The 24,249-nt window shown below is 40.6% G+C and overlaps 1 protein-coding gene across 3 annotated transcripts in view; it reads right to left on the reverse strand.

The window, feature by feature from the left end:
- The window catches only part of TGFBR3 (transforming growth factor beta receptor 3), a 209,253-nt gene that overhangs the window by 63,320 nt on the left and 121,684 nt on the right, over window positions 1-24,249 (reverse strand). For all 3 annotated transcript variants that reach the window (XM_045478261.1, XM_045478260.1, XM_045478263.1), the window contains one exon: window positions 13,345-13,482. In XM_045478261.1, the coding sequence (XP_045334217.1) occupies window positions 13,345-13,482 (138 nt within the window). The remainder of the gene's footprint in view (window positions 1-13,344; window positions 13,483-24,249) is intronic.

A 24,249-nucleotide genomic window follows, 5' to 3' on the forward strand; every position in this document is an offset into this window, starting at 1 on the left:
GCGCCTGCTATTCAGGTTACAAAGCTCCGTGGGGCTGCTCTGCTCACACACCCAGCTTCACACATTTACATGACTTTGGCATTGATGAAAGTGCGGCGTGTGGACAATCAGGATCAGCTCCTCTCCCTCTTCTATCTTGCCCTGTCCGTAACTTTTACCATTCCTATTCCTTTTCCCTCACTCCTGTGCAGACAACTCTTTTTGGAGTTGCCTGATTGGGAAAATAGAGCATAGCAAGGAAAACAAAAAAAGCAAAGAAAAACACATCGACATTTCCAAAACACCTGTGGTGTCAAGTATTTGCTAGTTCCTTCCATTCTAGAGGGAAAAAAGATGTAAAGTAGAATAGGCATTTCTCTTGAATTTAGGTTTTTATATAAATAGTATTGATGGCAGATAGGTCCTAGAATTCATCTAACAGTGCCCACACAGAAAGGCATTGAGATGATGCTTTGGTGTATTTTGTGCACAAAGTCCATCCAGTAAAAACAAACTAACATAAAGTACTGGAACAGTACTGAAATATTTACCTCCCAAATGAGGACTAAACCCTACATTCTGAAAGAGGAAAATCACACGTTTTTCCTACCCAATTCCTGGGAGGGCTGTGCTTGCCTATTTCCTCCAAAGCCACGTGAGGTGAAATATGATCTGAAACATGTTTTCTATTAACCATATATCATGACTCAATGCTTTTTTTTAAAGTTTGTTTTAAAGAAATAATAACTTCCATGCCCATGAACCTACAGTCTTAATTTGTAATGCTACATATTCATGAGCCATGTGATTATGGCATCTGCCAATCGTGCATTAAAGAAACACAAATCCATGCAACCATTTAAAAATCTTGGGTGATTTTAATTTTGTATCTAAAACCAGATTACCTTCTTCCTTTAAAATGACTTAAAACTAATATTCAACACTTTTTCTCAAAACATTCATGATGGTCACCCTCTGCTTTTAATTTTTATTTTTGCTGAAATGGAATATAGAGAACTATAGGATTGAAACAGCCCTCTGTTCTTAACACCCAACATGTTTACACATGCCAAGAACAAAGCTCTGAGATGCAGCCCTCTCACTATAAACACGCACAAACTTGAATGTAAGCCACTACAAAAGCAATCCTCTAATCTCCCGTGGAAATGTTATAGAAACGATAGTATATGTGAATATACAAAGGGAAGCAAAATATGTCACTGCATCTGAAAGACAGACTCAGTCCACACAGGTTACGAAATTAATGAAGCATGAGCTGCTTTACAATGTAGAGTTTTCCAAAGTAGAGTCCCAGGTCACAGAGGGACCCTTGATGGTCTTACAAAATGAGCTCTCCAGATTCCTAAACTTACCTTTCTCATCTGCCAGTGTTAGCAGGATTTTAGGATGAGCGTGATTCAAAATTTAAAGCGTACTTGCCATCTAAAGGGTATTTTTCCAGGAAAAAACAAAATGTTGACATCATTATCATCACTTGCCATGATCCTCTATCTGTTTTTGCCCTCCAAACATGCTTCTGGGAATCCCTAGCTAGGGAAGATTCTTTTATTTTTCTTTTAAGTTATATCCAATCTGCCAACCCAGGTTCAAGAACACAAACTGAACTTTGTAAGTGCTTGGCTCCTAATAGGTTCCTAGAATTCTCTTTATAGCGTTCCTCTTCATCAAATAGATAATCTAAGTTCTATTTTACAGACAAGGAAATTAACGCTCAGAGAAGCTACAGGATCGGCCCGAGGCACACAGCTGGTAGAAAGCAGGCTGACAACAGAACCAGAGGCTTTCTTTCCCATTAGAGAGCTGTTTCTACTCCACTACCATGGAGTGGTCAACTACTGAACTCAAGAAAGCAGTAGATCTGGGTAGACAGAGCCCCACCTTAGCCTCCTATCAACAGAACACTGGGAGAGAATAGCCATGAAGGTTCTTACTGATCACTTACTAAGTGAACGTTTCATAGATTCTGAATCTTCACATGGGACAACTGAAGATACTAGTGCTCTGAGAGGTTACATAAAGCCCCAGATTGCATAGCTTTAGCAAGGGACAAGTGCAGAATTAAAATGTCTATTAGACTCCAAAAACTATGCAATACAAATCCAGGCTTTTAAGAGAGTGAAAAGGGAAAGCAGTAAGGCAAAGAGGGGACTATGTCCTTTCCTGATGTTTGCATAGGGATTCCCCCATTCCGTTTGGTTATTTCCTTCTCTTTCTCCCCCTTCCCCAGCAGTCTAAGGAGTTCAGCTGGAAAAAATAGGGGAGAGAAAATGGAAATGGAAGGGGCAGACAGAAATAGTGATGACTGTTATGGGAACAAAGTAATTACTTGTTGGGAAGAAGAAAGATTGGGTATAGTAAACAACAAAAGCTGGCAAAGGATCTGAAATCATTTGAAGAGAAACTATGGTAGACCTAGGTTGGCAAGAATTATCAGGGTGTATAAATTTAAGATATAAATGCTCCCTGTGATGGTCAGTTTTATACGTCAACTTGGCTTGGCTATTATTATTCCTATTATATCCTATTATTCAATCAAACTCTAATCTAGATGTTGCTGTGAAGGTATTTTGTAGGTGTGATTCACAGCCATAATCAGATAAATAAATAAGGGCAATTATCTTAGATAATCTGGGTGGGCCTGATTCAATCAGTTGAAGGATTTAAGAGCAGGGCTGAGGCTTCCCTGAGAAGAAATCCCACCTGTGGACAGCAGCTTCCACTCAGGCTGGAGAGTTCCAGCCCTCCTTCCTGATCACCAATCTGCATATTTCTGCCATGCCTTGTCTGTCTCCACATGGCATAAACCAATTCCTTGCAAGAAATCTCTTTATATATATCCCCTACTGGTTCTCTTTCTTTGGATAACCACTGACTATTACAGCTTCTGTGAATGGCTGATGAAGGCTTCAAGAGACATGGAGCTGCATATTCTGGCCTAGCAATCCCAGACCTAAGAACAGTTTAGGAAAAAAAGGTTCTAAAGGATATTTCCTTCAGGGGTGCATGATGGAGGTAGGGCCTTCAGCCCCAAGAATGGCTGGAGCCCTCTTGACCTTCCTAACATTAGCTCTCAACTAAAGGCAGGCCATGTTTCTACACTTACCTCCATTTTCCAGGCCACCCCAGATGAAGAAATAAATGATCCTAGAGGGTGAAAGACAGAGGGCTATGCAGGGTATTCTGGTAAAGCTTATTCAGAGACAGGCTAACCGGAGGAGCCCGGGGGACAATGTTGTTGGAAAAAGGATCAAGAAGCAATTTTAACACCCACACCCAACTGAAATACTGGCATTACCTAGATCCCAGCACTGTACCAAGCCATTCACAACACACTCTGCTGAAATGAAACCAGAGAGGCAATTTCACGCCAGCTCCTCACTGGATCTGGTGAGCGATACCCTGATTTGGCTCTTCAGGTTCAATTCTGAAGCCCTTGTCACTGGGACCGTCATTAGTGGTTCCAGGCTGGAGACCAGGGTTACAGAGGACATCAAAGTCACACCCTTGAATCAAGTGGTGTGACTGTCCCCAGTGAGGTCTCCATTTACCTTTCTGAAAAGTAAGGGGCACTTAGATTATGTACGTCCCTCAGGAGGCCATCCAGCTACCTTCTTTGCATTATCTGTGACTGAGGGATGATGGCAGGGGCTCTAAGCAAAGGGGAAAACAACTGGAGAAAAAAACAGCTCAAAACACCAGGGGGTTGAGGGGAGGTTAATCGCTTTTGGAATGCTATTTTTAAGGTGGCAGCCTCAGTGACTAACCTCCAGTCAGCGGGAGGGCAATGGCTGACACTAGTTCAAAAGCTTCACACGGTATCTAGGAAAGCTATTGTTATATGTAGTTGGTTGTGATCAGGGCAATGTCCTGCATCTAGATCTCAGGGGAAATCGTTCAACCTAAATACCTTCCCTCTGCAAAAGGAAAGCCCTGGGCCAGACGACAGTGGACAATTAAATTCCAATATCCCTGGCTACACCGATTTGCTCCCATTCAAACCCAGGATCAAAGTCCAAGATAGGAGTTAAAGGGAGAAAGTAGGGAAAAAGCTAACCCAAACTACTAATCCTTATCATTAAAAAATACTTATTGTTATTGCTAACATTTATCAAGCACTTACTATGTGCCTGGCACTATTCTAAGCACTATACATGGGTTATAGATGCCATTTATTTACTAGCTGTGTGATCAGGCACAAATTAACTTAATCTCCCTTTGTGGAAACGATTTCCTCATGTTAAAATGAGGATAATAATTGTACCTACTTTACAGGCTTGTTATGAAGGTTAAATAAGGTAATATATGTGAAGTACTTGGAAGAGTGCCTAGCACATGGCTCATGCACTAAGTGTTTGTCAAATGTACACATACATGTATACATAGCCTCACAATGGGCCACAAGGGTTGTCTGACAGATCATAAGGTTGACAGGCCATAATTCATTCCTCACTATGCCTGGACTGTAGCCTTCTTGTCTGAACTTCCAGAAAAGGATATATGAACCCTGTTTTCAAGGGCTGGAGCAGTGCTGGCTCCAAACAGTAGCTCTGAACATCACCCAGCAGCCTGTATCAGCCAGAAACTATAGAATCTCCAGAACAGACTATGTCATAAACACAGAATGGCTAGAGATCAAATGAGCTTTTGTGGGCTTTTGGCAGAGGTGGCAGATGGCTAAGCCCCTGACTTTCAGGTATACCCTGGGTCCCAAGATCACAGTTGTGTCATTTGCCACCGAAACAGGACAAGGCAGGAGAGTAAGGAGGACTCCCTGGCCTGGTGGCATTAAGAGGCCATCTGAGGATAGGGTATTAGCACCAAAGGCAAAAACCAAGGGCAAAAACTGTTCTCGGGATATAAATTCTACCTTGGACAAAGAAACAAGAAAGGCTAAAGGGACCCCTTCCTCCTCTGCAGAAATCCGCTTCCAAGCTAGGGGTTTGGATGATGGAGGTTTAGAGTGTCGGCGCTGGGCTGCCTCAAATAAGTCCAATGACTCCATTCCCAGGAAGGAGTCAGGCCATCATGCAGTCCCCATTAGAGATGGGGACTGCAGGCCACCTGTGGGGAATGCTTACCAAGGGCCTCACTGTCTGCAGTGAGAGGACCATGGCACAGCCACAAGCTTTCAAGCTGACCTCACCAGAATCTCCCAGGAGATAAGTTTCTCCCCCTCCTATTACACGAAAAAATATTCTGCAACCTCCCTTAACAAAACACTCACTTTTTCTACCAAACAGCCCCTTGCAAGCTGCCTACCACATTAACCAAGGGCACCAGACATATGATGTTTGATACAATTGCCCAAAGCTTGGGAAGGGCAGATCCATCAGGTTGCCAGAGTAGCCTTAGACAGCAAAGCCTTAAAGGAAGGAATGGGACTCTACACGAAGAAACCTGCCTTCTCTCCTTGGTAAAATAGAGTTTATTTAACCTCAATTTGTTGAGTGAAAGCAAAGCCTTCACAGAGCTGGAGCCCAGGCCTGCACACAGACATGACACAGAAAGTCCAGTGGAGCCAGGAAAAGTCTACGCTTGCGTGAACCCTCCAGGACAGGATGTCTCGAGCAGGAAGAATACACCCAGGCAAACCTCATAAGGCCAAGGGGCCATTCACTGGCAACATTCACAAGCCTTAACCCAGCAAGTTAAGATAATCCTAGGAAGTCTTCCAAAAAACTCTTTCTGGACCAGGATTACCAACTGAAACTGGACTCATTCCAATGCTCTAATTGCCACAGTGACATTTAGGAAGAGCTCTCTTGACCACAAATGGGCCAGAAACTCATTCCTAGGAAATATGGTAGTTGACTGACCCTAGTTCATGAGAGGATCAAGCCCCTTACAATTAGGGCTCTTATGGACAAGCCACAAAACCAACAGATAAGCAGCCTCTGGAACAAAAATGCATGGTACACAACCACTCGGAATATCCCAAAGGGCACAGTGAGTCATTCCACAAGAGACATTTTTTAAAAAGAAGAAGAACCAATCTTGAAATGTTTAGTTATTTTATCTGTCTTTGAGAGAGAATTTGTTTAGGGGAAAGCCTAACTGGAAAATCCAAAATGGTATATCTAGAGCCCTAGTCTATACACTCCTAGTACACAGGAGTGACATTCCTGGTTGAGCAAAAACCTGTTCTTGTGCCTGCAACCCCGACCCACGCTGCTCCTCCGTCAGCCTCACAGAGGGAGCTGCCTTCATTGCATTTGGAAGAAGAGAATTCTCGTTTTCTCCCATTTTCAGGATCCAACAATGGTACTTCTTTTTTTTTTTAATTTTTTTTTTTAATGTTTCTTTTTGAGAGAGAGACAGAGAGACAGAGAGACAGAGAGACAGAGAGACAGAGCAGGGGATGGGCAGAGAGAGGGAGAATCCAAAGCAGGCTCTAGGCTCAACTGTGATCACAGAGCCTGACGTGGGGCTAGAACTCAAGAACTGTGAGATCATGACCTGAGCCGAACTCAGAAGCTTAACCAAGCCACCCAGGTGCTCCTCCAACAATGGTACATTTTACACTGAAATGCAACTCCTGGGGTGTCTGGGTGGCTCAATCTATCAGGCGTTCAACTTTGGCTCAAGTCAGATCTCGTGGTTCATGGGTTCAAGCCCCACATCGGACTGTGAGCTGACAGCTCAGAGCCTGGAGCCTGCTTCAGATTCTGCGTCTCCCTCTCTCTCTGCCCTCCCCTGCTCACGCTCTCCCTCTCTCAAAAATAAATAAAAACATTTTTAAAATTTTGAAATGCAATTCCCAATCTCTTAACCATCTCTCCTATGTAATGGGTAGCTCCTGGAGGGCAGGCAGTCCATTCCATTTCTCTCTGGAACCCTCCATACCTAGCACAGTCCCCAGCATCCTGTAGGCACTCAAAACTGGTTGTTGGATGAATGAACAAGAGGATACAGAAACCGTCATAGCAGGTATGCTAATCTAATGTTTTTCTAAGCGTGGGGAGAAGTGCCAAGCAAGGGAAAGGAGGAATTTAGAAAAAAAAAAAAATCATTTCCAGATTTTTAAATGCAACATAGTGGAGAATAAAGGGATTTTCCTTTTTTTTTTTTTTTTTTTTTTTAAAGTTCCCTCCTTCACAACCAAACTTGAATGCCTGAGTTATTCAAAGGGCATTTTTGGATACTACAACTCTCAGTTACACATCACTTGGAGTTAAGAAAAGGAAGGCCTGGGCATGCGCTGTGGTTTAGGCTGTGCACGTCCCTTCCTAGAGTGGAGCTAAGCACACATCTGGGGCTATTTAACAACTGATTGGAAATTTTGCCTTCTGATTTCCAGTTAAATACTGGGCACAGGAAAACAAATAGCACTTGTTTTTCACTGAGCCTTGTCAGTCATCCAAACTGCAGTGCGGACCAGAGAACTGCCTGTGGTTTGGTGGCAGAGGCCCAAAAATTTAGACCTTTCCACCCCCCCCCCCCCCAAGTGCAAGTAAAAGGAATAAACCAGATTTTGGCAACACCCGCCTCTTCACCTACCCCTCCCTTCTTCTCAGACACACAAAACTAGATTTTAAATATTAAGCCTGTAACTGGTATTAATTTACATTTTTCATTAGGATTAAATTTTGATTTGTTTTTATTCCAAAGCCAATAGCATTGCGTTTGGTTTCTCTCATTTTTTTTTTTTTCCAACTGCCCTGCCCTGATATTTACTTGGATTTGCTGAGAGGCAATGTTCAGATTACCATTTTCTGTTTCCAATTAAATTGGGATATAATATCTAACATTCATATTATCAACGAATCAGAGAGTTTAAAAGCTGAGAGGAATTTCAGAGACTGGCTACTACCACCTCCTTACTTTAGAGATGAGGAAACTGAGGCCCAAGTAAGTAATTTTGCCCAATAATACAGAACTAGTTAGTGACAGAGCCACTTAGTGATCAGGCCTCCTGGTACCCAGGTACTCAGGCCAGGCTGTTAACCAGAAAGAAAAACCCGAATTACCTCTGAGTATAGCTGTGAAATAAAATACAGAATAGCTAATTAAATTTGAGTTTTGGTTAAACAATGAATAATTTTTTAATACAAATATGCCCAAGTATCATATGCGCATACTAAAAAAAAAGTATTTGTTGTTTATTTGAAATTCAAACTTAATGGGCATCCTGTATCTCTCTTAACTCTGGAAACCTTATCTTAGAAACCAATATCCCCTCCCACTCCACACCTCCACTCAAACATATACATGTATACACACATTTCTTTCCTTTTTTAATGTCAATGGATGGAAAATATAAGTTGCAGCACAATAATCCCAAGAACAAGTGAAATTGGAAGAAGTTGCTGCTTATTTTTCGAGGTTCCTTATCTTAGATACCTTTCTTCCTTGTAAGCATGCAAAGCAACTAAGCCTGACATTAAAAGGCTGCGTAAGGCCCCTGGATTAGACATTTTATGTGTCATCTTGAGATTTTCTGCTTGTCCCAAGGGTCTGAGTCTGTAGACCTTGCAGGAGAGCGCACTCAGGTTTAGAATAGAATAAAACAAGATTAGGGGCTCCTGGGTGGCTCAGGTGGTTAAGTGTTTGACTCTTGACTTCGGATCAGGTCATAATCTTATGGTTTGTGAGATCGAGCCCTACGTCAGGCTCTGCACTGACAGCACCGAGCCTGCTTGGGATTCTCTCTCTTCCCCTCCCCACTACAAGAGGGGCAGAGACAGAGGGAGACAGGGAGAATCCCAAGAAGCCTCCATGCACAATGCAGTGCTTGAACTCACAAACGGTGAGATCACGACCTAAGCCAAAGTCAGACATTCAACTGACTGAGCCACCCAGGCACCCTGGATCTACATTTTTTTTTAGCCCCTCCATCAGTTGATGGATATTTGGGCTGTTTCTACTACTTTTTGGTTGTTAAGAATAATGCTGCTGAGAACATTTGTGGGTGATTTTTTTCCTGCACACCTAGGTTTTGCCCAATTGTCTTCCAAAGAAGCATTTTACTTTACTGTCGGCAATTTATGAGGGTTCCAATTTCCCTAAATCCTCAATAACACTTGTCATTATCTGCCTTTTTTATTAGACCCATCCTAGTGGGTGTGAAGTGGCATCTCACTGTGGTTTTAAATTTGCATTTTCCTAATGACTAATGATATTGAACATCTTTTCACGTGCTTATTAGCCATTTGTGTTTTTTCTTTGGTGAAATGTCTATTCAAATTGCATCATGTTTCTTAACAAAAACTAGTATTGTTATGATTTTTTTTTTTTAAGCAAACTCAGGTTGGAAGTTCAGATATTTATTGCCCCACTGAACTATGCTGCTTCTTCTATGTGGAAATAATTGCAAAAATAAAAATCCTTCTAAGAGATTTTTCTTTGTAGTTTCAACATGACAGACTGAGGGGTTAGGATTATTCTTATTTCTAATTGCACTGAGGGACAGCTCTAACCTACTCAATATTCTCTGGGCCATCCAGACACCTTACAGAAGAAAATCTATACAGCTGTGACAACTCCATCATGCATGTGCGTGTGCACGTGCACATACACGTGTGTGAGACTCGTACTCAAAGACTCACTGCTTGACAATGACACAGTCACCCTTCATTCCGTTTCCTACATAACCAAAACAACCAGATAAAGGAACTACATTCGCAGAGGAAACTCAATCCCATTTTCTCCCTGCCTGACATGCTCCTTCTTGCCTGCACTGTGAAATCATAAGGAGGGCTGGAATGATTTGACAGAAAAAAAGCCAGACACCTTCATCAGACAGTATTAAAGTATAATATTTTTAGTCATTCTCATGGTGGCTGAGACATTCAGAGCAACACAAGTTCCTACTAACTAATTATGAAATGTTTCCCTTTTAAATTTGGGCATCTATAATAATGCAGACATGTCAAGTTAAATTAAAATGTCATCTTGAACAGATGAGTAGATATCATTGCTTCATCTCTTCTCACCACCCTGCTTAACAAAAATAAATAAAAACTAAGACAAAAATCAAAAAACAGAACTGTATAGTGCTGTAACTTTACCTGGAAAGTAAAGATAGCTTTAAGACAGTAATGCAGGCACTACATTAATACACATCTTAGACAGAGAATCAAGAGACGGCCTCTCTCCTCCACAACTCGGAGCTCTTTGGGTAACCTGGGAGGAGACAGTGATGGAAACGGCTAAGTCCCAGTGTCTGAAAGTCCCACAGGCCTTCTCAAGTGTTTGTAAAATAATGTAACGGTCTTGTTTCTAAATTTGAACTCTTAGCTATTATACATGGATCAACAGACCTCATCCCTGGTGTGTCTGTCATCCAGCAGCAGACCCCTCTGCTGCAATGGCTGTCCAGTGGATGCACAGACCTGAAATTCCTTTCCAGCAACAGAGTAAGGGAAGAGCTTGCCTTTACCCTCTTCACCTCACACACTGTCAGGGAGAGCTACCTGGCTTGTGAGAGAGCTTGTATACCTCCTCCACGGACCTGAGAAAATGAATGAGCAACACATGTTCTACTAGCTTTACCAGGCCTTGAAGACATGTACAGATGGGAGAAAACCATTTTACCTAAAGAAAGCCTGCTGGATAATAAAGTAGAGTTCAAGTGTCCCGGAATGTAAATCCTTGGCTTCTCCCAATGCTGTCTCCCCTGTGTTGGTAATTTTAGGTTCATCACTTGATCTGCAATCTCCTTACATGGGATCGACTCCAAACAGGGATGATGTTGAGTTGTTTAGCTAAAACTGTCTCCTTTTTTAACTGTTAGTGCATTTTAAACTGATGGCCAAGATGCAGTTCTTATAGATCTTAAAATTAAAGCAAATAAATAATAACTAGGAGTAAGATACTTTCCATTATAACCCATTGAGTGGTAGGTTCATGAAGAATCCAGAAAGTGACCAGTACAACTATGATATATGTAGCCCTCACTTTTCATCTGGACCTGTAGCCCAGAGAAATAGGAACTCCTTTTAATTTTGGACAAGCCAAGCTAGACATTTATAATTAGAAATATAAATCATATTTTATAATATATATACATATTATATATAAAACGAGGGGCTCAGTCAGTTAAGCATCTGACCCTTGATTTCAGCTCAAGTCATGATCTCATGGTTGAGATCAAGTGCAGCGTCAGACTCAGTGCTGGGTGTGGAGCCTGCTTGGGATTCTCTCTCTCTCCCTCTCCCTCTTCCTCTATCCCGCTGTGTGTGCTCTTTTTCTCTCTCTCTCTCTCTAAATAAACAAATAAAAATAGAAATTCAACATCTTTTCCAAGTGTTCTTTACTATGACTATTAATAAATAGCCACAACAACAACAGGTAATATCTATGAACGGGGTCAGGCACTGTATTAAACATACTACATGTAATCTCTTTTAATCAAGATAACAACCCCATGATGCTGGGACTATTAATTTTCCTTTATTACAAGTGAGGAAAATCAGGCTTAAAGAAATAAAATAATTTGCCTTGAGTTACTATTTGGATTCAAAGCCGGGTGGGCAAAGCATTTACTCATAACCTGTCCATAACCTGCCCAGTGTGGTAGCCTCATGTAGCTACTAAGCACCTGAAATGTGGTTGGTATGCCTCAGGAACTGTATTTGTAATTTTAGTTAATTTAAGTTTTTTTTTTAAGTTTTAAAAAAGTTTTCTTTTTTAAGTTTATTTATTTTGAGAGGGAGAGAGAAAGAGAGGGGGGGGAGAGAGAGAGAGAGAGAGAGAGAGAGAGAGAACAAGTGAGGCAGGGCAGAGAGAATCCCAGGCAGGCTCCGCACTGTCAGCGCAGATGCTTAACCACCTGAGCCACCCAGGCGCCCATAGTTATTTTAAATTTAAATAGCTCACCTATAGCTACTGTTTACAGTATTGCACAATATAGCTCAGCACTCTAAGGGCTAAATGCACATAAGACTTTATGATCATGGCCATTACTTACTATCACAAATACCTTTAGTTACAAGAGATTGACAATGATTATGAGTATGAAGGAGCCAGTCTGGGGGTAAGAGCTTCTTGTGTAAGTCCTATCTGGGTTTGATAGAATGTCACTCAATTTGGTTTTGCCTGATGCTTCATCATGACCAGATCCAGGTTATGTGCATGTTTGGCTAGAATATAACATAAATGATGCAGGTTATCACATTTAAAGGCACACAATGTCCATGTGCACCATACTGGTGATGTTGATTTTGAAGATTTGGTTAAGGTACCGTAGGGTGTCTCCACTATATATAGTTATTGTTTCTTCTTTTGGTATTAGTAAGTAATTTGGGTAATTTAAATAAAATATACAGTTCCTCAAACTCCCTCCACTTCTGCTACATTTAGCTTCTACTGATGACTCCTGCCCAATAAACTTTTACTATGATGATTGCAAAACCAGGAATTTCTAACTCCGTTTTCCTTCTATATCATTGATTGGCATCTGACTATAATGAAGAGCTGTCCCTTATCCCTCTTTACTCATTTATTTATCTACTTATTAACTGTACTGATTATGGATTCCTACTTTATCCAACAGGTACCTTTGAGTTTTTAAGTGTATTCTTCAAATGTAAGTACAGATATGCTCATTATACAAGAAAAAGACTATTAACTGAGGCCTCTTTTTGTTTTGGATGCTTTGGGGCGATGAGGCTTAAAAGCCTAAGGCTCTGCAATTAAGGACATCAGCATGGAGCCCTAGCAGTAGACAATGTGAGTTATCACTGCGAAGGGCAGTGTTGCGCATCATCAGACATGATATCATACCCCAAAAATTCCATCCAAACAACCCATCAATTTCTCCACAACCAGCAAACTTGAATGTTCTGGCAAACTCAAAAGGACATGATTTACAAATAGTAGGTAATATTTGGATCTTTCCACAAGAGCTGGGTTCCAGCTTTTTTATAAAATACAAATGTTTTCATTTTGGAACTGGCTGTGTCACTCTCTCAACAAACAGATCCTCGTATCAGAAAATAGGCCTGTGTTATATACAAATAGAATGGGTTTGTGTGTATTTATTTTGCAGTCAGAGACCACACACCTAGTGGCTGTTTACAATGTTTACATTGCTCCTGATGCCACCAGAGGAGTCTCAGAGTGGAGACCAAAGCCCAGGCTACACAGAGTATGACTGCAGGTCCTGCTCTAACGTGGAAACTAGACCAGATCCTCCATTCACAGTCAGACACACACGTGCGGTGTTTGTTTTCCATGACTGCTTACCTACACTGCCCAAATACCACTAAGAGCATTCTTCCAATTTAATACACTGTGGACTCTGGTATTATTTCAATGAAATAAGCCTTTTAAAAACCCTTGCAAAGTTTTAGTGTCATTATATCCTTATGCTAAGGACACTTTGGGAAGGTTTCAAACACTTACCAAGAAAAGTCTGGAGACCCCAACTGCCAGCCTCTCTGTCTTCAGATGCCAGACCAGGGGCTGTGGGGAGTTGAGCACAAACACGATAGGCTTGTGGTGAATGTGGACCGAGGAGATGGGATTTAGGTGCAGAGTGACCTAGGAAGCAACAGAAAGAGAAATCTTAACACTGACTTTCCATTAAAATCACATAGCACAGCATCTGGAATACTTTTCCACACCTCACCATTAAAAGAAGCTATAAGGTAGTTTAGATTCTATGGATAAGATATACTAGGTTGAACTAGATGCTGCTGCCAGTATTTGACCAATTTTTACTACAAAAATGGCAACCCACACTAATCTCAACTAAAACATGATTCAGCTCCCAGTAATAGGGGAACACAAATAATCAGAACACTTTTTTCCCCCCCAAAGTTAGCAAAGACAGAGCAAAAGTTACCCTCCCTCAAGACTGCCTTATCCTTCAAGTCAAATGATTAAGCTAAAAACTGGGATTACGGAATGCCATGGGATCATCCCTGTGGATCACCAGAGAAAGGACTTTCTTCTCTTCCAGGTGAGCTCCAACCTCTAAAAAGTGAAGTGAGTTCTGCCAAAAAAAAGTGCTGAAAGCTGCAGGAAAGGGGCTGCCAAGGGGAGTTTTCATCAACCCAGCTATTAGCCTAAGGGGGCTTTCCAAAAAAAAATGAAGTATAGAGAACACACAGATTAAAAACTGACTGTATGCAGACCTGGTCCAAAACAAAAACAAAAACAAAACAGCGAAGAAAACCATGAGCCTGGATAAGAAAGCTGTGACCACTTTTGATAGTGGATCAAGGACTATTATAGGTTATCACTATCATCATTAACATCATCAAAAAGCACCTATGAGGACAGCTGGAAACAGTGGGTTCAACATCCTCCCGGAGCATACCAGCCAAGATAGGTCAACATGAACGCAGAGAAGCAAAAGGGTGAATAAAGAAATACTGAACAGATGCTTTCATAGAAGCATGTCTCATACTGGCTTTCTGTACAGAGGGGTGAAGCAAGACCCAAGAAGCACATATTTTAACAAGCTGAACTCACCCAAGAGCACCAGAAAGTGATGAGAGGGAAAGCACGAAAAATGACTTTAGCTGGCAAGACAGAGACTGAGTAATACACTGGGAATAATGGAACATCTCAGCCATAATCCTTATGAGCATTAAATGGCCTAGATCTATGATCTGAGTCTATACAGCCATCAGGGATAGAGCACTCAAAGCTGGACTATTTTACGTCTTCCAGTGGCTGCTGGCCCACTTTGATCTCAACATATCTCTGCCTTTTATTGTAGGGACTGCCTTTGACACCAATGTCGCTTATCACAACAGCCTCTCGGGTCACTGATAATACAACTTCGAACTTTACTTTCAGTAGCCATGCCTTAGCTTAGCACAGGGTCGGTATTCGGTGAGTACCAACTGGATATTTAATTCTCTAATTTCCAATGCCATGGAAGTACTTTATTCTATTAATAATTTACACTCTGGTGTATAATACCATCTCTATTCATTAACTGTTGAGCGTGTGTCTTAATCTCTGAAACAGACTGCAAACACTCAGTAGGCAAAGATATGTCTTACTATAATACTGTGCTGAAACAGAGGGTAGACAGTTATTTAAAGGATTGATTTACTTCAGCAAATTTATAAATTTATGTTACCTAAAAGGTGAAAAAAGCTGAATATATTGATAGGTTCAAAGGGACGTAGCTAGCTAATTTATAGAAAAATTTCAGAACACAAGCAATACTATCATGACCTGTTTCTGCAACACAGCTAGGATCATCTTTACATTTGGCATATGCAAACTACTAAAAGCAGAGCACTAATGAAAAGTGGTGTTGAGTACAGCCACAGCATAATAACACATTTCTTGGTTGTACAAACTCTACCTCACAGCATTTCACATAGCTGTCCACATCTAGAAATAAACAGATCAATGGCCACTGTAAACAAGACAGGCTTGGGGCAAAGATTCAAACTGTAGTATTAACAGAGAGATGCACACTACAGAAAGCATATACTTTGGAAAGTGAAGAAAGGAGAGATGAAGTCATTACTTGTACAAGAGTACCTGAAAAATTGCTAAGAAACACTCTGTCATGAACAGTATGTGTCAGTAAAAAGTTTCCAGATTTATTCCTTCCAAACTGTTTACTGAGCACCATCATGGCACGAAGAATAGCCATGGGTATCCACAGAGGGATGTCAACTCTTTTTCTGTTAATTTTCTTTGCAGCCCTCAGGCATACCACTCTTGAAGTGTGTAGATAAAATTGCAATAAATATATATCTCAAATGAACAAGAATTAAAAAAAAAAAAACTTAGGAAATGAAAAGAAAAATGTGTATGAGACAGATATTGGTGCTGGGGTCCAAAATCTTCCAGATGGTCAAAAGTGTCGAGGCCTGGCTCACACAATCAAGGAAAGATTTCTAGGAGCCACAGCTCTGAGCTTTCCTGGAAACGGCTCCCTCTTCAATATGTGGCAGCGTCTGGCCAAGATGAATCCCCGACTCTGGCACACAGGACCCAGGCAAAGCCCCAAAAACCATCTGGCAAAGAAGAATTCACACTATGATTGGGAAATTGAAAGAAAAATACTCAATACTTTTTTTAAAAGATCATTTGGCATGAACAAAGAGTCCCCCAAGCACCCACTCACCTAATCCCCCAACAACCTTCTTCTACTGGAATAAATCTTGCTGAAGGGAATACAGAGGACAACCAAAAACAACCAACAAAAGAATGAAAGCATAAAAGCTCTCCGAACGGTGGGGAGAACATACCCGGAATATCTCTGAAAGAATTCCTGGCTAAGGTGCCTACTTTCTCTCAGGCTGGAAAAAAAAAAAAAAAAAAAGCCAAGGAAAAAACAAAATCTTCTTTAGAACCAATTGTAACTTAGGATAGACTACAGTTACAAGGATAAGAACATTCTGCTAAAGGTTTTCTTGGGTAAATTACTGCCCCATGATCATGGTCTCACGACCAGAGCTGAGGAAGATGGCAGCAAAGAAACAGCTGTGGAGAAATGATACAAGTGCGTATCCAATGATTTCCAGCTTGGCAATCCAAACAGTAGTTCTAAGGGTTGACTCTCAATCCTATGTTAAGTCTACATGAAAGTAAGAGTCACCACTTAGTCCATGGTCTTCATAAGAAATAACAAACTAAACCTAGGGGCCATGTGGCTGTGAAGGCAAATGGGACTAAAGGGGATGCATCCCAAATGAGGGAACAATGACTAGTCTGTAAATAGGTGGCTTCTGTGTTCATCTTCGGCAGTAATAAAGCATTTGAGAACTTAATGCAAGATGCACCACACACAGAAAAACCCATATGTGCACTACATTTTGCAAGCAATGTCAGAGGAAACACATTCACTACAGGGCCCATGAATTCCAGGTTAAGTACCCATTAAGCCAGGTTAAGGAGTCCACTGTAGAAGAGTAGGAACATTCTAAAGGCAGAAACAGAAACAAAATGACTCCGTGTAATTAAACTAGAGATTATACCTGTGGTTTTAACATGTCATCCTCTCAGAGAACGAACTTACTAGATGACAATTCAGAAATAAAACACTTGTACATGCAGTTTCTGGGGATTCAGTGACCTCTTAAAACCATACTTTGACCACAAAGTGGTCCATAAAGCCTTGTCCAAGAGTTTCTGCTCTAACCATGTTTGTCTCAACAGTGCTGCATTTCAGTCTTCCTCACGGTGTGAGAAAATGCAAGTAAGTCTAATCTGTCACATCCCATATGTAGACATTGTCCCTTATACATTGCTGATCTCCCCTAAATGAATAAAAGCTCACTGGTTCTGAGCTAAGAGAACGCTAATCTGTTCTATGGCATCTATTTATACTAGGTCTACTGAGGTTATCTGTGCACTTTAACTACCAGATGTAATTAATGTATTTCTCCTATTTTATAAAGAAATGCAAAGTAAATCTTTTCTGAGTACTTTCCTGGGGAATCTGAATACAATTTTTACCAAAATCAAGGCCAACTCCAAGGAGCATAAAGCCCCCAAGTGGAAAGACAAACTTCGTATCTCTCACTTAGGAAAACTGTCCTTGTCCACGTTATGACCAGAAAACAATGACAATTTTCTCTGGACCTTATTAGGGTGAAGATCTCTGTTTTCCAAAAATTATCTTCTTTTTTTTTAAGTTTATTTATTTCTTTTGAGAGAGACAGAGACAGTGTGAGTGGGGGAGGGGCAGAGAGAGGGAGAGAGGATCCCAAGCAGGCTCTGAGCTGCCAGTGCAGAGTCTGACATGAGGCTCGAACTCACAAAACTGTGAGATCATGACCTAAGCTGAAACCAGGAGTTGGACACTTAACCGACTGAGCTACACAGGTACCCCCCAAAATGATCTCTTATAAGCAAAAACTATATATTGTCTCAAACTTTGTAAATCACTTCATGGAAATGAATTATGTACTTACAGGAAAGAAAAAAAAATCTCTACTCTCTTTATGGAAAGATGCCATATGAAAATTGTTTTGAATTTCTAAGGGTTCACAGCAGAGATGCAAGGTAGTTCTATCATAGTGACTTCAAAATTTTCCTGTTAGACACCCTCCCCCCCCCACTCATGGGCTTTTTAAAACAAACATAAGGAAAGCCAGCAAAACAACTGATATGAGAGTCTAACAGCTGTCCGATTTTGCTAAAGTGTCAGTGAGGTTCCTTTTCAACATTTCTGATTCTTGTAACAGTCCCTATGGACCTATGAAACAATGAAGTCATCCAAACCACTACCAGAGAGACTCCTGTTCTCTAAAAACAGACCAAATGCTCTGAAATGAAAGATCCAATAATCAGTTTACAAGTAGATAGATAAGAAAAGAACTCTAGCAGTGTGTCTATAACCAAGACCCATAAAATCACACCTTGGTCTGTATATAGCCATCATCTATCCCCTCTTCAGAGGTAAGGAGACATCCACTTAGCAACACTGTTGGTAGTAACTGAAAACATCCTGAATCTGGGTCTCATAGCACCCATAATTTACACAGACGTACAATGAGACACAAATCTATTTCAGGATGCTGAGGTACCACAGCTGAACTCAAATTTCACCTCTATTTGGGTAATAGGACTTTTAGGAGCTCAAATCTGACCCTAGATGCATCCAAAATGTGCAACCAATTGCTGTGAATGGGAAACAGTAGTTAGTTGCTGCTGCGGTGTTTGAAAATATGTTCTGGTCTAAGGATCCCCTACAGCTGACATTTTATTTGCCGTCACTTATCTTCTGCCATTTGGGAATTGGTATAAAAAGATTCCCTTAAGGAAGGGAAACAAAAATAATATAAAAACAGGGAGGGGGACAAAACAGAAGAGACTCATAAATATGGAGAACAAACTAAGGGTTACTGGAGGGGTTGTGGGAGGGGGGATGGGCTAATTGGGTAAGGGCACTAAGGAATCTACCCCTGAAATCAATGTTGCACTATATGCTAACTAATTTGGATGTAAATTTAAAAAAATAAAAAATAAAACAAGTTAAAAAAAAGATTCCCTTAAAATATTCTTGGAGGGGTGGATTTGGACCTTTAAACATTTTTCCTTATTATATTATTTTCACATTACTCTGAATTTCTAGAAAAACATTAATCAGTTGGTGCTGAATTCAAAGAATCTTGACCCCTTTCGTGTCTCTACCCTCACCCAGGAAGTCAACTGGCCATTCTCTCAGCACTAGGGTCAGAGATTTCACATTGCTACGGCAAATGATAGCGAGCTCTTTTTCCCAATGGTTTTGTCCTAAAACCATTTAACATGATGAGAGGGATACAGCAACTCAATTCCAAAACTAATTCCTCCCCCTAAAAACAAGGACAGGATTCAGGATTCTCTGGGAGCTTCTGAAAATAATCTATTATGACCACAAAACGGGGGGGAAAAAAAAAACTAAAATAAAAGTCTGAAATCTGATGCAGAAATAAGCCTGCCCTCTCTGCTCTATATTTTGAATGCCCTGGAAAAATACTCGGAACTAAATTTGGGTTGGGGGTTGAGGGACAAGAGCTGATATAAACAGAAGAATATTTCTGAAACTACAGGTCATGGCCCTCTAAAGGGGTCCTGGGAGAGTTGCAAGGGGATTCCAGAGACCCTGGCCCTTCCTTCCCAGAGTAGCCCGCAGCTCAGTCACTATGGGGAAGAGAGGCAGGGAAAGGGGGGACCGTGGATGTGGGCATGCTCCAGGATAGAAGCGCTGTGGGAACCCTCAGCAGGCCACTGCTGATGGCAAGTCTAACACTGGACTGGCACTTTTCCATCATCCTTTAGTATTAAGTATCTGCCATCTGAATATCTTACTGTATGTCATCAACCCACCATAGCCTTTTAGGATTCTGGCCTTCAGCATCTTCCTGCCAGCCCCTGGTCAGACAGGTGTGTCCAGCTCAAAATCAGTAAAATCCTTCCCTATCCGCACACAGGCTGGAGGAACAGTGCTCCCACAGACCATGCTCATGTTACTACCTCCGTGTTGCACTGCAATAATCTGTTTAGATGTTTGTCATTTACACACACATACACACACACACACACACACACACACACACACACACACACTGTGAAATCCTCAAGGCATTCTTCAAGGGCAGAACCTGAGTCACACTCATTTCTGCATGCTTGGGCCTAGCACAGAGCTGAACATCCAGCAAGCAGTCAACAACTTTTCTGAAAGAATAAATAAAAGTTACTCATGAAATGTGCTTCAAATAATGGTTACAGAGTCATACTGTCATGGTTTTCTGGCCAAAAGGGGTGAGAGTGAATCTCATAAAGAGAATGTTAACTTTCACTATCAAGTTTGACTTGAACTTTAAAACACAGTTGAGAAAAGCAGATTCCAACTCATGCTACCAAAACGAATGGCCATGGCTGCTGGGAATATATACTGGGGGGAACTCCAAGGTCACGCCCAGGCTTTGTGACCCTGATCATCATCCTCTGCTGTGTGTACAGCACAAGGCAGAGCAGCACTTATGCCATGTCTGGGGACCACACTAGGCAAACAAACAAGCAAACAACACACAGAAATTATTTTGTTATCTTTAACAGTTATGAATATACAAATAGATAAAATGTGAAAAAGCCTTTGGAGCAGGTTTTCCTTCTCAGGGATAAATAACAAAGATAAGAAACTTTGACCAAACGTTCTACCCTCTCTTAGAGCACAGAATTTTAAACACTTTTCATTTAGGCAAAGAAGTGTGCGAGAATCATCAGAAAGTACAATTCCAGACAAACTGAAGGAACTCAATATTTGCACATCGATTAATGTGAAAAAAAGCCTGCTTTTATTTTTTATATTCCTTGTCACACTTAATAAACAGACCCATCCCAAACACTATTATTGTTTTTAACACTACTATTATAACCAAAGTGCCATATAACATGTACTACACAAATGTATTTCCTTTCAACTTCTACTTTTTATAATGGGCTTGGAACTGTTTTTGCTACTTAACTGTTTAATAAACCAGTATTTTGACATGATATGTCTGTAATAATAAGATGTCAGAATGGCCGGCTTGTCAATACTGTGGTGAACTGAACTACATAATAAAGAGAATCACTGAGGTGACCAAGGGGAGCTAATTTAAAAAGTAGGCATAGCAAGAAGCCAATTCTCACATGATCTGAGTGCTGAATTAATCATTTCCACCTGCCAACTGCGGTCATAGATCTCAGTAAAGATTGCTGCTTAACCACCATCTTAAAGTTAGTGAATTTGTAATAGCAAAAAACACAAAACGCACTGATGTTCAGGCAGTGATTTAAGATGCGTTAAGCTTTATAAAAGGAGAACACCTGGATTCCCCCAGACCAGGACATTAACCTGAAGCTGGTAAAGAGCTGTGAATGGGCATACAATGTCACCTTTTCAGCACAAAAGAGAAATCTGGAGAGGAGTAATTACTGAGGCATGGACTTCAAACACTGCATTTGTGTTTCTGTTGTTAATATGAATAACAGCGAGAATAGGGACAGCCATCATCATTGTTGTCCAAGGAAAGACACAGGCAGGTCCACAAGCCTTCTACTGGGTAAAGATTTGCCATCAGAAGAGATTCTGTCTAATTATCTAATTATTTCCATTTTAAAGGTGAAGAAGCTGGTGCTGAGAGGTAAAAAATTTTCCCAAAGTCATATGGCCAGAGAGTGGCAACGCTAGGGGTAGAGTGAATATCTCCCATTGTCCTTCACTTTTTTTCTCCCTACTTTCCCACTGTACCTTAACCTTCAGTGTTGGCCTTGAGGCCAAGAAGAGGACGGCAGCCTACTCTACAGGAGTAAGAGGCAGGAATGATTTTGCTCCTGGAAAAGAAAAGATCAGGAAGAAAGGAAGGGCAATGAGTTGTGAGCAAGATGATGGGAAGCTAAGCACAAGCTGGGAGGTAAGTGAAACTCCACAGGGATGGGTCAACAAGCATTTTTATGAACTGTGATGTCTACACTGCCAGCTAAAGTTGTGAGCTGCTTTGATGTAAATCCTCCTCTATCTCCTCTACAAAAGCTTTAGTAATGCTCACTGTAATTCTCATGAACGAATGCACTGTGGAACTCAAAATGGCGTTAGCTGCATTTCACATCTGAGCAAATCAGTTGTATCCCAGACCACATGTAGAATTGCAAAACCAGGAAGTGGACAGGGCCATGAGAACTTCAAAGCTCTGACAGTCTGCAAAAATATACCCTCTGTATTTCTACAAGTCACTGAATTAGCAGAGGTGCGACTCAATCATTCCTTGAACTCCAGGGGCTCCTGGTTGATATGTGGATTAGACCAAATTACTCTCTAAGGAAACTAAATTCTGGTCAGGGTAGAAAAGCCTTGGGAATTCTGTAAAGTCTGGTTTCCTTTGAAAACTCTAACAAAAACAACTCCTGAAGTTCACAGTACCGGCCCCCTAAGGATATTCTGGTCTCATCCAGCCAGGTTATGATTTTAAGTGGAAATGTTTTTCAAGGAACTTTAGTTTCAACGTTACATGATCTATCTTGAGAAAGAGAGAAATAACCCAGAAGCCAAAGTGGGGAGAACATATTATCATTATGTGTTTTGGGAGCATTTTTCCTGAAAAACAACAACAACAACAACAACAACAACAACAACAACAACAACAACATTATTTTCTTTGATTGAATGTTCCACTATCTTTCAGAGGCACGGAATTTTAAATGCTTTAATTCAGGCAATGAACTCTGTCAGAAAAGCCTAATTGACAATAGAACAAATTCAGTTTGCAGTATTTAGAGTCCAGTACTTTTGCCTATTTTCCTCCACACAATCAATTTTCCTTGAGTCCTGCAGTTTCAGGGTAAGACCTGTGATCACAGAAGTAAACAGAAAGTTGCCAAAATATGCATACAGAATTTGGCATGTTATAGTTAAGTGTTTGAGATGGAATAATATCTTCTAAAGCCAGTATTGAAGGGTTTAAATTTCCTATTTTCTTGAGACAGCATTAAAAGTAGTTCAATACACTTGTTCTAACTGGAAAGGGCTAAAGCTACAATAAAGATCAGGATACCTGGTAACAAATCTACTGAAGTTTCTCTCTATCTTCAAATACTTATTAATACCCTAAAGGAAAAAGGGAAATAAAAACTAAAAGAAAAAGGAAAAGACCTAAGTCATAGAAACAATGTTTCTTAATTAGATCAAGAATGGTCCTGTCAAAGGGCGTCTGGGTGGCTCAGTCGGTTGAGCATCCGACTTCGGCTCAGGTCATGATATTACGGTTTGTGGGTTCGAGCCCTGCATCAGGCTCTGTGCTGACAGCTTACTCACAGCCTGCAGCCTGCTTCAGATTCTGTCTCTCCTTCTCTCTCTCTCTGCCCCTCCCCCGCTCATGCTCTGTCTCTGTCTCTCAAAAATAAATAAATGTTAAAAAAAAAAATTAAAAAGAAAAAGAACGGTCCTGTCAACATTTATTTACAGATAAATCAACACCGAGTGCCATGGCACCAACTAGCAATGGATTTTATGTCAGAATGAAACAAGTACAAATTCTAACCCAGCCATTTTCAAGTTATAGAGTTAATACTATCCAGCCATTCATTTCCCAGTAATAAAGATACTGTAATCCTGTCAAAACCATACACATAGTCAGCAAATTTAAGGCCTGATAAACCAATTTATATTATTGGGAATTAGTGAATGTGTAGAGAAACAGAAAGAAAAAGGGATGACAGCAATTCATTTTCAATACAATAACCAAAATTGTTCCCCCTTTTGACATCGAGAAATATGGAGTTCTGCCTTCACATATGAAAAGACTAACAGTGTCTTAACTTTTTATATATAATCTCATTTCTTATGAGATTTATGGGAATGCGGGAAAGAAGGTTCTAATCTCTGAACTTTACTCAGCGTATTAAACATGTAAGCTTTACATGTTTATAAGTACAGCAACAGCACCTGTATTTAAAGAGAATTTCAAAGTATTACAAAGGCTTAGTTTCTCATTTAAATGCAGAAGGTACAAGTTACTTTTTCATAATACACCTCTGAAGAAATTTTCCAATTCTGACCAAAGTCTGGAAGGTCCTAAAAGATACCAAGATCAAACAACTTAAGCTCTGTTTCATAATTCAGTCAAGTCCCAAATGCCTATTAAGTCAACAGCTGCTAGCGTTCTAATTCTCATTTTCAGCAAAACTACCATAGTCTACCATTCTGTTTCTGACTCATTCTCTAATGAGCAGTAAGTAGAACCAAAACGGGAAAAGTAGAAGCATCGGGGGGGGGGGGGGGGTTGCATTACAAAATATTCAGACCTGGATTATAAATTTAAATATTACAAAACTACTAGGATTTTGTAAGAATAATTAAGA

This window comes from Leopardus geoffroyi, chromosome C1 (assembly GCF_018350155.1).
Source record: "Leopardus geoffroyi isolate Oge1 chromosome C1, O.geoffroyi_Oge1_pat1.0, whole genome shotgun sequence".
Lineage (NCBI taxonomy): Eukaryota > Metazoa > Chordata > Mammalia > Carnivora > Felidae > Leopardus > Leopardus geoffroyi.